The sequence below is a fragment of the Erpetoichthys calabaricus genome, chromosome 3, assembly GCF_900747795.2.
Source record: "Erpetoichthys calabaricus chromosome 3, fErpCal1.3, whole genome shotgun sequence".
Classification (NCBI taxonomy): domain Eukaryota; kingdom Metazoa; phylum Chordata; class Cladistia; order Polypteriformes; family Polypteridae; genus Erpetoichthys; species Erpetoichthys calabaricus.
In genome coordinates this window covers 121,784,308-121,800,176 of record NC_041396.2, presented here as the reverse complement: position 1 = coordinate 121,800,176, position 15,869 = coordinate 121,784,308, and the positions used below count along the sequence as shown (strand labels likewise).

Here is a 15,869-nt window from a genome sequence, read left to right as displayed (position 1 = left end):
GGAATGAGCCTGCCAAATTTCAGCCTTCTACCTACACTGGAAGTTGGAGAATTAGTGATGAGTCAGTCAGTCAGTCAGTCAGTGAGTCAGTGAGGGCTTTGCCTTTTATTAGTATAGATGTTGAAAAACGCCAGTCTTCTAAGGAAGTATAGTCGGCTCTATCCTCTCTTGCACAGAGCATCAGTATTGGCAGTCCAGTCCAATTTATCATCCTGCTGCACTCCCAGGTATTTATAGGTCTGCACCCTCTGTTATTCTTATATCTGTTAGAACCATCAGCTAAACAAATTGAAGGGGGTAAAAATGTTTTTTAACACAGCATTGAATTTGGGGATGCAAATAGACATGCTAATACAGAGAACCCAGGAAGACATATGCAAATGTACTACAAATGTTAGGAAGAAGTATTACCTGTTATGTTTAAGCTCAGATATGTTAAACAGTCTATACATGCCTGTAAGAAAACGTGAAATGGGGACTTTGTTGTTAAACTTGTAGTTCACAAACAGGGGAGAGATGTCTGTGTTTTGGGGACTTTATTGTTAAATTTGAAGCTCATAAACAGCAGTGAGAGATGCCCATGTAGTTTAACACTAGAATCCCTGAAGACTGCGAAAAAAGTGATAATGCCAGGCCACCTCAAATTTCTTCGCACCTCTCCATTAGCGTCTTTTGATTTGTAAATGTGTCAATCAGCACAGGCAGCAAGCAGCCTGCTATCCCATCCCCCACAGACATAGCTGAATTGAGACACAAAATTCTCAGAGCTCATGTCTGTTTATCTGTGAGTGAGGTTTCTGGAATTGTTATAGGGTAGTAATATAATGTTATTTATAATACATACATTTCATGTGTGTTCCATGTGTACAACGATCTGGGTAAATGTAGGATGACAGGAAATCCAAGGCAAGAAATGTTGAACATGTAACTAAAACAGAAACTTTTTTCATGTTATAGTAATAATGACAAAATGCTGACATGAAGTGTATAATGTGTAAAGACTAAACTCCAAATATATCAAACACTTTTCCAAAAGGTATAACAAAACAAGTGCGTCAAGAATATAACCAAAGAAAAAAGAAATAATGCAATTTACATGTTGCTGTCAATATGTAAAAACTGAAGCCCAGATATCGATCGACACAACCTAAACATATGTTTGGCTGGTGTAGAGGTAAGAACTGCTGCCTTATAATCAAGAGGTCGCATGTTCAAGCCCTAGTCTCCTTATGGAAAATGTCTTATGTTTGTTACGGTGTGAGCCATGCTCGTTCTTTTAGAATTATAGAGGTTAAAGTGCCATTCCTGGACATTTGTACACCCTAAAACATAGGTCATAGATGAAGTGTGGGATGTATGGTCATTCAGTTAATTAATATGTAATTAATTACAAGTTTTACTTGTGGTAATGCTGTGTAATGGATGGCCGGCTACATATTCCGGTCCTCACCCCCAGGCCGCCAGGTGGAGCTCTCCCGACAGCATGGTCGTTCCCCGAATTCCAGCAGGGCCTCATGGACTTTGTAGTTTTTATACACAGCCCTGCTGGATACCTTGGGGACCACCGGGAGTCGCTGTAGGGAGGCTCGTGGACTTGTATGTGCCGTATAACCTGGAAGTACGTCCTGGTCATGTGAACAGGAGAAACGACGTACTTCCAGGTTGAAGAAAAGGACTTTTACCCTGACCCGGAAGTAATAAAGACTTGTGGACTGTTGGGCAGAAACACCTCCGGGTCAAGGAGTATAAAAGGACTCTGGGAAAGCCCAGACATTGAGCTGAGCTGGGAGGTAGGGTGGCTAAGTGTCTGGGAGCGGAGGAGAGAGAGTATTGTGATTAGTAAAGACTGATTATATGAGTAGTGTGGAGTGAGGGTGCTTTGTGCACATAATTATTGTATAATAAACAATAATTGTACTTTTACCTGGTGTTTGGAGTGGTACCTGAGGGTTCAAGAGGACGTTATACGCCTCTACTGCTACAGCTGGTAATTAATTAAAGCATTATCAACAAGACACCTCCCCAAGGGATGCCAGGTTAAATGTAGTTTGAGTGAGGATTCTGTGTTTCAATTTCCAGCTGGAACATCAGACATTTGAAGTGATGTGTACAGTTTATAAACAAAAGTTCAGTAATTGACAAAAATCTACATTAATACTTTCAGTTTCTTTGTTCGGGTTTGGACATAGCCGAAGACTTAACTTTTACAAATAACCCAGAAACACTTGTTGAAATAAACAAACAATATAATATAATATTTTTTATAATGTAAGGATAATAGAAGATGCATATATGCAAGACCACAGTACTTGTAAAGGCGACTCTATATAACCTCTGGGGTCTCCACTGTGTAGCATTAGTTATAGTAGTGAGTAGTGAGCTTGATGGAGGAAGCAGTCAGCTGAGTTCTTACAATGCTTTTAATAGAGATCTTGCGATTGGATTCCTGGATGCACATACAGTGGTATGCAAAGGTTTGGGCAGCCTTGCTTTAAACAGATCTCCAAAAGGCATAAAGTTAAAGATGACACATTTCTTTTCAGCATTTTATACAAGATTAGTGTATAGTTTTTGTTTTGTACAAGGAAAGGAACACCATGCAAAGGTTTGGGCACCCCAAGATATCAGAGGTCTCAGATTACTTTTACCAAAGTCCCAAACCTTAATTAGCTCATTAGGGCTATGGCGTGTTCACAGTCATCATTAGGAAATCCCAGGTGATGCAAATTGCAAAGCTGTATAAGTTATCTGACTCCTCAAACCTTGTCCCAACAATCAGCAGCATTCGGCTTCTATAAGCAGCTGCCTAGCACTTAAAATAATTGATGCTCACAAAGCAGGAGAAGGCTACATGAATACAGCAAAGCGTTTTCATGTAGCCATTTCCTTAGTTTGTAATGTTATTAAGAAATGGCAGTTCTCAGAAACAGTGGAGGTCAAGTTCAGGTCTGGAAGACCAAGAAAACTTTCTGAAAGAACTGCTTGTTGAGTCGCTAGAAAGGCAGAAAAACTTGTTTGACTGCAAACGACCTTCAGGAAGATTTAGTAGACTCTGGAGTGGTCGTGCACTGTTCTACTGTGCAACGACTCATGAACAATTCTGACCTACATGGTAGAGTCAGCAAACAAAAACCTTTCTTACGTCCTAGCCACCAAAGTCAGAGCCTGAAGTTTGAAAATTAACTTCTAAACAAGATTGATGCATTTTGGAAACTAGGCCTGTGGACTGAGGAACACTGTGGACACAATGTGCAAAGGTATATTTGGAGAAAAAAGGGTGCCGAATTCCAGAAAAGGAACACCTCTACAACTGTTAAGCATGGGGGTGGATCAATCATACTTTGGGCTTGTGTGTCAAATGAAACTTGTTATTGGTAGTGGGAGGAATGGATGGAAATAAATACCAGGTTTTCCCTAAAGCAAACATCACACCATCTGTAAAAAGTTGAAATTAGAAAAAAGATAATGGTTCAAAACACACCTCTACAGTGGAATACCTCAAGAGGCACAAGCTGACAGTTTTGCCGTGGCCCTCAGAGTACACCAAAATAAACATCCTTGAAAGAATCTAATATATACAGTATATAAGAAAAAAAAAAATTATATATATACAGTACTGTGCAAAAGTTTTAGGCAGGTGTGAAAAAATGCTGTAAACAAAGAATGCTTTCAGAAATATAAATAACGATTGTTTATTGTTATCAATTTACAAAATGCAAAGTGAGCGAACAAAAGAAACATCTAAATCAAATCAATATTTGGTGTTGCTGGTTTGAAGGCAAAAGGTAGTATCAATTCTTATAGGTACACTTGCACAAAGTCAGGGATTTTGTAGGATTATAGTCAGGTGTATGATCAACCAATTATATCAAACAGGTGCTAATGATCATCAATGTCACACGTAGGTTGAAACACAGTCATTAACTGAAACAGAAACAGCTGTGTAGGAGGCTTAAAACTGGGTGAGGAACAGCCAAACTCTGCTACCAAGGTGAGGTTGTGGAAGACAGTTTCATGTCATGGCAAGATTGAGCACAGCAACAAGACACAAGGTAGTTATACAGCATCAGCAAGGTCTCTCCCAGACAAAGATTTCAAAGCAGACTGGGGTTTTAAGATGTGCTGTTCAAGCTCTTTTGAAGAAGCACAAAGAAACGGGCAACATTGAGGATCGTAGACGCAGTGGTCGGCCAAGGAAACTTAGTGCAGTAGATGAAAGACACATCAAGCTTATTACCCTTCAAAATCGGAAGATGTCCAGCAGTGCCATCAGCTCAGAACTGGCAGAAACCAGTGGGACCTAGGTACACCCATCTACTGTCCAGAGAAGTCTGGCCAGAAGTGGTCTTCATGGAAGAGTTGCAGCCAAAAAGCCATACCTCCAACGTGGAAACAAGGCCAAACGACTCAGGTATGCATGAAAACATAGGAACTGGGGTGCAGAAAAATGGCAGCAGGTGCTCTGGACTGATGAGTCAAAATTTGAAATATTTGGCTGTAGCAGAAGGCAGTTTATTCGTCGAAGGGCTGGAGAGCGGTACAATAATGAGTGTCTGCAGGCAACAGTGAAGCATGGTGGAGGTTCCTTGAACGTTTGGGGCTGCATTTCTGCAAATGGAGTTGGAGATTTGTTCAGGATTAATGGTGTTCTCAATGCTGAGAAATACAGGCAGATACATATCCATCATGCAATACCATCAGGGAGGTGTATGATTGGCCCCAAATTTATTCTGCAGCAGGACAATGACCCCAAACATACAGCCAAAGTCATTAAGAACTATCTTCAGCGTGAAGAAGAACAAGAAGTGATGGTATGGCCCCCACAAAGCCCTGATCTCAACATCATCGAGTGTGTCTGGGATTACATGAAGAGACAGAAGGATGTGAGGAAGCCTACATCCACAGAGGATCTGTGGTTAGTTCTCCAAGATGTTTGGAACAACCTACCAGCTGAGTTCCTTCAAAAACTGTGTGCAAGTGTACCTAGAAGAATTGATGCTGTTTTGAAGGCTAAGGGTGGTCACACCAAATGTTGATTTGATTTCGATTTCTCTTTTGTTCATTCACTGCATTTTGTTGATTGATGAAAATAAATGATTAACACAAATTGGTCAGAAAGATAGATGGTCTTCTGTTTCTGGCTAGATTCAAAGTAACAGTTAATAAGAGTACAGAATACAAATGTCGACTAACAATTAATGGAACAATTAACAGTACAGTATAATAATAAATACTACACTACAAAACAAAAACTGTACACTAACAACATGGAACACTAAAAATTAGGTGGAATAGGGCAATAGAATTAAATGACCATTGTTTTTAAATAAGGAGTTGTAATCACTATTGCAACGTAGGAATTAAGCAATAAAGTGACAATTCTGAGATGCAGTAATAGTTAAGTGCAGAGCAGATAAATTAAAACCGTGCAAACAGGATATAGATCACAGTAGATAGCTCACAGATAACTGACAGTTCTTGAACTTGGCAGCACAGTAAATGACATTCCAAGTTAATATAGTGTAAAATACAAGTTGTAGATCACAGGTTAAGCAATAAATCATACTGTACATTAAGATAATATGACAATGCAAAGTTATGTGACATGAATATACAGATCACTAAAGATTCAGATAACTGGAGCAATGAAAGAAAATCACATAATACATCTTGTGAGGACTGTCTCCACAGCACACTTCTAGAAACTGATCAGTACTAAAAAAGATATTCATGCTTTTTTCAACAACAACAACATTTATTTATATAGCACATTTTCATACAAAAAGTAGCTCAAAGTGCTTTACATAATGGAGAGAAGAAAAATAAAAGACAAAATAAGAAATTAAAATAAGACAACATTAATTAACATAGAAAGGAGTAAGGTCCGATGGCCAGGGTGGACAGAAAAAACAAAAAAAAACTCCAGAAGGCTGGAGAAAAAAATAAAATCTGTAGGGGTTCCAGGCCACGAGACCGCCCAGTCCCCTTTGGGCATTCTACCTAACATAAATGAAATAGTCCTCTTTGTAGTTCGGGTTTTTCACGGAGTCACTTGATGCTGATGGTCATACAGATTTCTGGCTTTTAATCCATCCATCATTGTTGGAACATCATGGTGCTTTGGGTAGATGGTGGTGGCGCACGCCACCACCAACAGGACACCGGAAAAGGAAACAGAAGAGAGAGTAGGGGTTAGTACAGATTTTGAATGAATAGTTATTATAATGAATTAGATATACAGAGTATCAGGATTAAATTACAGTGAAGTTATGAGAAGGCCATGTTAAAATAATGTGTTTTCAGTAGTTTTTTAAAGTGCTCCACTGTATTAGCCTGGCGAATTCCTACTGGCAGGCTATTCCAGATTTTAGGTGCATAACAGCAGAAGGCCGCCTCACCACTTCTTTTAAGTTTTGCTCTTGGAATTCTAAGGAGACACTCAGTTGAGGATCTGAGGTTACGATTTGGAATATAAGGTGTCAGACATTCCGATATATAAGCCGGGGCGAGATTATTTAAAGCTTTATAAACCATAAGCAGAATTTTAAAGTCAATTCTGAATGACACAGGTAACCAGTGTAGTGACATCAAAACTGGAGAAATGTGTTCGGATTTTCTTTTCCTGGTAAGGATTCTAGCAGCTGCATTCTGCACTAGTTGCAAACGATTGATGTCTTTTTTGGGTAGTCCTGAGAGGAGTGCGTTACAGTAATCTAGCCGACTGAAAACAAACGCATGAACTAATTTCTCTGCATCTTTCGATGATATAAGAGGTCTAACTTTTGCTATGTTTCTTAGGTGAAAAAATGCTGTCCTAGTGATCTGATTAATATGCGATTTAAAATTCAGATTACAATCAACGGTTACCCCTAAGCTTTTTACCTCCGATTTGACTTTTAATCCTAATGCATCCAGTTTATTTCTAATAGCCTCATTGTATCCATTATTGCCAATCACTAAGATTTCGGTTTTTTCTTTATTTAATTTGAGAAAGTTACTATTCATCCATTCTGAGATACAAGTTAGACATTGTGTTAGCGAATCAAGAGATTTGGGGTCATCAGGTGCTATTGATAAATACAGCTGTGTGTCATCAGCATAGCTGTGGTAGCTCACGTTGTGCCCTGAGATAATCTGACCTAATGGAAGCATGTAGATTGAGAAGAGCAGTGGACCCAGGATAGAGCCTTGTGGAACACCATATAGAATATCATGTGTCTTTGAGTTATAATTACCACAACTAACAAAGAATTTTCTCCCTGCCAGGTAGGATTCAAACCAATTTAAGACACTGCCGGAGAGGCCCACCCATTGACTAAGGCGATTCTTAAGAATATTATGATCAATGGTGTCAAATGCGGCACTCAGATCTAAGAGGATGAGAACAGATAAATGGCCTCTGTCTGCATTTACCCGCAAGTCATTTACTACTTTAACGAGTGCAGTTTCTGTGCTGTGATTTGTTCTAAAACCTGACTGAAATTTATCAAGAATAGCATGTTTATTGAGGTGCTCATTTAACTGTATAATGACTGCCTTCTCTAGAATTTTACTTAAGAAAGGCAGGTTAGAGATGGGTCTATAATTTTCAAGAGCAGAGGGATCGAGATTATTTTTCTTAAGTAGGGGTTTAACTACCGCAGTCTTAAGACAGTCTGGGAAGACCCCCGTATCTAATGACGAGTTTACTATGTCAAGAACATTATCACTAAGCACGCCCGATACTTCTTTGAAAAAATTTGTTGGTATTGGGTCAAGGGCACAGGTGGAGGGTTTCATTTGAGAAATTATTTTATGTAAATCAGGTAAATCTATCCTAGTGAAAGACTTTAATTTGTTTATTATGGGGTACTGGGGTTTAAGAGGATCCTTAGTGTTGGGGAGATATACTATGTTATTTCTAATATCATTAATTTTTTGATTGAAAAATACAGCGACAGATATCTGAGGAAGTACAGGGTTTGGCGAGCTTCCCTAATGAATAATGCTGTAATGTAATCATAATTTTTTAGGTTTCAGAAGGTCATTTTGTATGTTTCCTCCTCTGAGATACAGTATTCCCAGAGAGAGTGCCCCAGGAGAGTCCCCAAGAAATTCAGTGAGTGTCCCATGAATATCCCAGATAGCCTCTTCAAGATGGTGCAGAGAGTTTTAAGTGAATGTATAACTTATCCTGATTGGATTAGAATCACTTCCAGTTACAAAATCACTGTCTTCTAATAGGAGAGTTATTTTGTCCATCCTAGTTGTTATCAGTCAAATTATAAGTCTTTGGTCAGGCTTGAATCCATTTCACACCTTCTGACTAAAGAGGGCTGCATAGGGGCCTCTCTGAAGAGATGTCAGTTCAACTCTTGATTTATACCATTGTTATCATATGATGTCCAGCTAGATCCTGGTACAAGCTTTAGTTCAGTCACTTAGTTTGGAATTCAAGTGGGGGTTTTGTGTAGCTGGATGCCTGCATCCCTGTTAAATCTGCTTTCTTAACAGGCCTGATGTGCCACTGAAGCCTAGTAGAGTGGACAATGCCCACTTTGTCCTATGTGTGATATTGGCCTACTGAATATACAGTGCATCCAGAAAGTATTCACAGCGCATCACTTTTTCCACATTTTGTTATGTTACAGCCTTATTCCAAAATGGATTAAATTCATTTTTTTCCTCAGAATTCTACACACAACACCCCATAATGACAACGTGAAAAAAGTTTACTTGAGGTTTTTGCAAATCGCATGTACATAAGTATTCACAGCCTTTGCTCAATACTTTGTCGATGAACCTTTGGCAGCAATTACAGCCTCAAATCTTTTTGAATATGATGCCACAAGCTTGGCACACCTGTCCTTGGCCAGTTTCACCCATTCCTCTTTGCAGCACCTCTCAAGCTCCATCAGGTTGGATGGAAAGTGTCGGTGCACAGCCATTTTAAGATCTCTCCAGAGATGTTCAATCAGATTCAAGTCTGGGCTCTGGCTGGGCCACTTAAGGACATTCACAGAGTTGTCCTGAAGCCACTCCTTTGATATCTTGGCTGTGTGCTTAGGGTCGTTGTCCTGCTGAAAGATGAACCGTCGCCCCAGTCTGAGGTCAAGAGCGCTCTGGAGCAGGTTTTCATCCAGGATGTCTCAGTACATTGCTGCAGTCATCTTTCCCTTTATCCTGACTAGTCTCCCAGTCCCTGCCACTGAAAAACATCCCCACAGCATGATGCTGCCACCACCATGCTTCACTGCAGTGATGGTATTGGCCTGGTGATGAGTGGTGCCTTTTTTCCTCCAAACGTGACGCCTGGCATTCACACCAAAGAGTTCAATCTTTGTCTCATCAGACCAGAGAATTTTCTTTCTCATGGTCTGAGAGTCCTTCAGGTACCTTTTGGTAAACTCCAGGCGGGCTGCCATGTGCCTTTTACTAAGGAGTGGCTTCCATATGGCCACTTTACCATACAGGCCTAATTGGTGGAGTGCTGCAGAGATGGTTGTCCTTCTGGAAGGTTCTCCTCTCTCCACAGAGGACCTCTGGAGCTCTGACAGAGTGACCATCGGGTTTTTGGTCACCTCCCTGACTAAGGCCCTTCTCCCCCGATCGCTCAGTTTAGATGGCCGGCCAGCTCTAGGAAGAGTCCTGGTTGTTTCAAACTTCTTCCACTTACGGATGATGGAGGCCACTGTGCTCATTGGGACCTTCAAAGCAGCAGAAATTTTTCTGTAACCTTTCCCAGATTTGTGCCTCCAGTCAATCCTGTCTCGGAGGTCTACAGACAATTCCTTTGACTTCATGCTTGGTTTGTGCTCTGACATGAACTGTCAACTGTGGGACCTTATATAGACAGGTGTGTGCCTTTCCAAATCATGTCCAATCAACTGAATTTACCACAGGTGGACTCCAATTAAGCTGCAGGAACATCTCAAGGATGATCAGGGGAAACAGGATGCACCTGAGCTCAATTTTAAGCTTCATGGCAAAGGCTGTGAATACTTATGTACATGTGCTTTTTCAATTTTTTTATTTTTAATAAATTTGCAAAAACCACAAGTAAACTTTTTTCACGTTGTCATTATGGAGTGTTGTGTGTAGAATTCTGAGGAAAAAAATTAATTTAATCCATTTTGGAATAAGGCTGTAACATAACAAAATGTGGAAAAAGTGATGCGCTGTGAATACTTTCCGGATGCACTGTATGAGGTATGTGAGGCACATCACCAAACACATGGGTTAAAGTACAATAATAACCCATTTTGGTTGACCCACTGCTGGAAAACTGTTCTTATTCTAACATTCTTCTTTCACATTTGTAAGTGGCTCTCTTTATCTGCCTTTAGGAGTATAGCTGTCAAGTAGATCAGTTGCTGGAAAAATCAGCCATGGGCAAATTTCATTTTCATTAGAAAAATGCACATGCAAGACAGAGGCAAGCAAACAGCTAAAAATACACACATACATGTAGTCCCATTTCATTTGGTAAAATCATGTTTTATTTTAATATTTTTGGGTTGCATTGGCAAAAAACCAGAAGGTCATGGGCCACTTGCACCCATATGATATACTTTCTTAATCCCTGTAATTTGCAACTCTCTGAGTGTATTGTTTTGTTGCTTCCTCGTGATCCCCACCATCTATACTGTAACTGTTTTGACTGTTCACTAATATACTTGTTCTTGCCATGTGATGCTCCATATTTCTTCAGTAATTGCATCCATTAATTTACCTGTGATTCATGGCAAGCTGTTAGCCTTTAGTTATTTGGATCATTCCAATCACCATTTGTATGTAATGGGATAACATTAGCTAGCTTCCATTCTTTAGGAATTTGCTCATTGTGCACTAACATTTGAAAAATAGGTGCCAAGGCTTTGCACAGTATATGAAATCTCTAACCTTCTTAAGCATTCACTTTGTCTTTTTTAAACCTTTTTTTTTAAAGCCCACAGCCCATCTCAGACTTGAACAGAAGATTATTCTGCATATTATCCTGAGAACTGTAGCTGTTGAGATGACTGGGTCCATATTTCCTGACACAGATTTCTTTGTTAATTTTATAAATTCCCTACAATAAAGGTTTTTTTAATGAGCACAAAATCACTGCTATTACTCTTTTTCATAAGAATCTCATGTAAGAGTTGCTCTGTATTAATTTTTTCTTATTTATATTCTCTAAGTAGTATACAGTTTGTATTTGGAAAATAAATATCTTCAAAGTGCAATTTAAAAAATGTCTTTGTGCTGTCTTCACAGGACTGTTCTTTGGGAAATGCATCAGAAGATGACAGTACCATTGAAATCCAAGAGGGTACCATTCATGGAAAACATAAAATCAAAGAGAAGGTTTTCACTTCTTCTTAGGACAATTCTGGATATAAAACTGAAGAATAAATTTAGTAACTTGGAAGTATTGTTGTTATTAAGGTAATTTAGTAGTATCTGTTTTTCCTTTTTTTTTCTTTTTTTTTTGTTGTTTGTATATAGCATATATAAAATCTGTAATAAGCTAATCAGGAGCATGTTTACTTATATCAATATGCTGTCATAATTACCTGTTTAATTTGTTTTCTATTTGTTTGAAAAATTATAAAATTTAAATATGGTTATTTATTTTGGAAATGCAGTTCACTTTTTAGTGCCTGTATATGTTTTTCATTATATCCTGTATTATTTCAACATTTGTACAAATGTGGTCGTAGTAAATCTATATATATATAATTTCTAAACTGTGATATGTTTTAGCTGTAGCTATCCAGCTGAAGATTTTTAGCTTCCCAATATTCCCAGTTCTAGAACTGCTGCCCAAGAAATGTTGTTATTGATCACCCAACCCAATATTTCATTGACCAGCATTCTCCTCTCTTACACATATATGAAACTGTAGAATACCTTTTATCTTAAAGGCACTGCACAGATGTAGCCTTCTTCTGACGTTTGGTTGCCCAACAAAGTTATCTAGAGCAATCCCCTCCACCATAAATTAGCTTGAAGTTGAGTACAGAAAGAAACAAAATTCAATTAAATCATGAAAAGCTGTCATAATAGAAAATTAATTCCTGTTTTATTTTGTGTTTCATGCTTTTTGAGGCATATGCTGATTAACGGGGTTCAGAGTGTTGCCATTGTTTTAAGATTATACAAATTCAGCACACAAGTCTTAGTTTAGTTAACTTTAAGAGTTAACTGCAAAGAATTAAAGTTTTTCAAAATGGAATATAATCAGTATTCTAATAAATAAATATCTTGTAGGTTTCATGAAAATTGGTTTACATGGTCCAGTCCCAACTACTTTATTTTCAATTTGTAATAAAGTACTTTGAATTTTCTGTATTTTTGACTTTTCTCTGTTGCATTCTCTGTTTGTCTTTAGTTATTTATTTACTATCTGCAAAATGAGTCCAAAATAATAGGCGATGTCTGTGTCAGATCCTAAACCCATGCTTTTTCATGCATTCTGATAAATAAAAATAAATTTTCAAGTTGAATATTTTTTCTTTTTTTTTAGCCATTATTGACTGTGATCCAGAATTAATAATGGTTCTGTTGGTTTTGTTTCCTGGTGAAAAAGAAAAATCATATTTACCCTTTAAGTTATTGAAAATAGGGTTTGTGCCATGCATTTGCTGTGCAGAAGAAGTGTGCCCAGGCAGGGTGGTGTTCTCCCTGGGAATGTGGTCATTTAAAATTGTAGTCTTACTTGAGACAAAATATCCCTCCCAGTAACCATGGTAGAGATATTAAGACAAGAATATTATGGTACCATAGAAAGGATATATTTAACTTGCTTTTAAATGCTACATTTACTCCTATAAGTAAAACAACTGAGGAAGCCTATAAGACATTATAAACATCTTACTGAATGGTAATTTTATTCAGTTGTGAATACCTCAGGCATTTATTTCTACTTTTTCTCAGTTTCCCAAAAGAGTGTTTCATTAGACTTGGTTTTACATTTCAGCATGTATATGTGAACAAATACATTGTTGTGAACATTGAATATTTTACCATTGAGCCCTTCTTATTAACTGATAATTATTTCTGATTCTCGGTATACTCCTTGTCCAACCATGTGGTTCATAGACAACTCCGTCCTGATTTGTGACCCTCTTTGCAGTTTTGTGGATTTCTCTGAAGCTGTTAATTTAAACATAGTTGGCATTAAGTGAGGAAGGACACATGTCATAGGAACTGAAGATGTTCTAACAGCAACAACATAGGCAGATGAGATTTGCTCACATGGTGATACTTTAAAACAGATGAAAGGCTTCACAAGCTGAAACCTGTACAGTACAATGCATGAATTGTCTTATGTTTTCGCCTTTCATCCACACTGTTGTTTTTGACCCCTGAAAGCAAAGACTTTTAAAACTGCTCTCCAGAGCCAGATACTTTCATAAATGCAGCACTGTGATGTAGATGAGCAAAAATTGAGTTTTCTGAAAATGGTATTCTAATCTTGTTCTAATTGGTTCATGTTGATTTTGTGGCCTTTCCCTGATTGGATTCTGATCATTACAGTGTCTCATTCACTATTTGGTCACCATTCACATAAAGAAAAACATTTTACAACACAACGGCATAGAGGAGTTGCTTTCCATGGTGCTTCTTGTGCTGACTACCTATATGCATCTAAATTGTGTTTTGTAAAGTTTGAATGCTGTATACATGCGTAAAAGACAAATAATTTACCAGTCAGTACAGTTTTTAGGTAAATCTCGTGGCCCCCAACATTACAGTTGTAGGGAAAAAATCTGAGCCCTGTGCAGATCAGTTTGTTAATAGCCTCTAATCAATGTTTATTACTTAATCTGTTCAGTAAGGTGTGACAGTGCGGGTCGGCTCCATGCTAGCAGTTCTCTCCGGGAGCCTCTTGAGCATAACACCATCGGTAGTCATGACCAGATGAGCCAGGCAAATGAGGACACCACTCAAAGCAAGGGGAAGTGCTCCAGTGCTTTATTTAAAAGCAAGTTAAAAGAAAGAGTGTTCAAAAATTCCGGCATTTGAAAAAAACTGATAAATTCCAAGAAACTGGTCAGACTAACTATCAACGCTTTACCCATACCTCCTCTTACTTTCCGGACAGGCTTTCTTTTCCTTTCACATGCTGGCTCTTTCTTATATGCCTCCATGGGCACAGCGTCTCAATCAAGCTCCACAAGAAACCAGTGAAGCAACTGAGACAGACCACACCCTCACGTACAGGTGCGTCTTTTCCCAATTACTCCACCAACTCCCTGCAGCTGCTTGAGCACACACACCCACAGAGAACGAGCTGGCCAATTAATTAAAAAATGCCATTTTTACCCTGAGCAGCGTACCCGCTATCAAACATATGGATGAACACATTCCTCAGCAAAATTAATGTCAAGACACTAAATGATGTGGATTTACAATACAATACAATACAATACACTTTATTTTTGTATAGTCCAAAATCACACAAGGAGTGCCACAATGGGCTTTAACAGGCCCTGCCTCTTGACAGCCCCCCAGCCTTGACTCTCTAAGAAGACAAACAAAAACTCCCAAAAAACCCTTGTAGGGAAAAAAATGGAAGAAACCTTGGGAAAGGAAGATTAAAGAGAGACCCCTTCCCAGGTAGGTTGGGTGTGTAGTGGGTGTCAAAAAAAGGGGATCAATACAATACAATACACAGAACAGAATACAAGTATTCCTCAATACAATATAACAGTGCAACAAAAAATATTACAAAAACAGAGAAGAATTCAACAGTAGATGATATTACATAATACGATTTAGATTTGTTCGGAGTCCTGGAGACCACGGCCATCAAGCTGTCTCAGCTGAGTCAGCGCTAGACCAGCCAATCCGATGCAAGGACCCCTCTACCCGAAGATTCCTGCAATCCTCCATCAGAGATGACTTTACCTTAGGCAGGCAAAACAACTTGGTAGGTGGGCAGTGGCACCAAGTGCCACATTTGAGTACCCAGAAGAGAAACAGAATAGGTGAGGGTTAGTAACAAATTACAACTATCATATTACTTATGTTTTAATGCTAATGACTAACAACAGAGATGCAGTATGCACATTTAATCAAAAGTTCTAGTCAGGATATGCTAAACTGAAGTAGTGAGTCTTCAGCCGGGATTTGGAAGCTGAGACTGAAGGGGCATCTCTTATAGTAGCAGGCAGACCATTCCACAGTTTAGGGGCCCTGTAACTAAAAGCTCGACTTCCCATTGTTATTTTATTAATCCTTGGAATCATAAGCAGACCGGCATCTTGAGATCTTTATATGCGCTCTGGTTTGTAAGTCATGATAAGTTCAGAGAAGTAAGCCGGACCTTGGCCATTTAAGGCTTTATATGTTAAAAGGAGGATTTTGAAATCTGCCCTAAACTTAATCAGGAGCCAGTGTAAGGATTTAAGAACTGGAGTTATGTGTTTGTATTTTCTTGTTGTTGTAATAATACTTGCAGCAGCATTTTGGATTAACTGGAGGCTGTATAAAGAACAGTTTCAACATCCAGTGAACACCGCATTGCAGTAGTCAATCCTACTAGAAATAAATGCATGAATTAATTTCTCAGAATCCAGTTTATTTAGAAAATGCCTTAATTTCCTAACATTTTTCAGATGGAAGAAAAATGTAATGTTTGAAATGTGCCCTTTAAATGACATGCTAGAGTCAAAGATAACCCCTAGATTGCGGGCTGATTCAGTAAAATTAATGTGGATTCCTGAGTTAAATGATGACAAAATATTGTTGCAATCAGCATCATTCTTTCCAATAATTAACATCTCTGTTTTATCAGTGTTTAAAGACAAGTAGTTCTCATCCATCCACTCCTTTAATTCATTAATATAACTAATTAAAGACAATATTGGAGAAACTTCATTTGGTCTAAAAGAAAGGTA

At 38.5% G+C, this 15,869-nt stretch overlaps 1 protein-coding gene across 2 annotated transcripts in view; it reads left to right on the top strand.

The window, feature by feature from the left end:
* phf10 (PHD finger protein 10) overlaps positions 1-12,470 on the top strand; it is a 293,499-nt gene extending 281,029 nt beyond the window's left edge. For both annotated transcript variants that reach the window (XM_051924279.1, XM_051924278.1), the window contains one exon: positions 11,239-12,470. In XM_051924279.1, coding sequence (XP_051780239.1) covers positions 11,239-11,346 — 108 coding nt within the window. In that variant the 3' untranslated portion in view covers positions 11,347-12,470. The remainder of the gene's footprint in view (positions 1-11,238) is intronic.
* Positions 12,471-15,869: the final 3,399 nt, after the last annotated feature.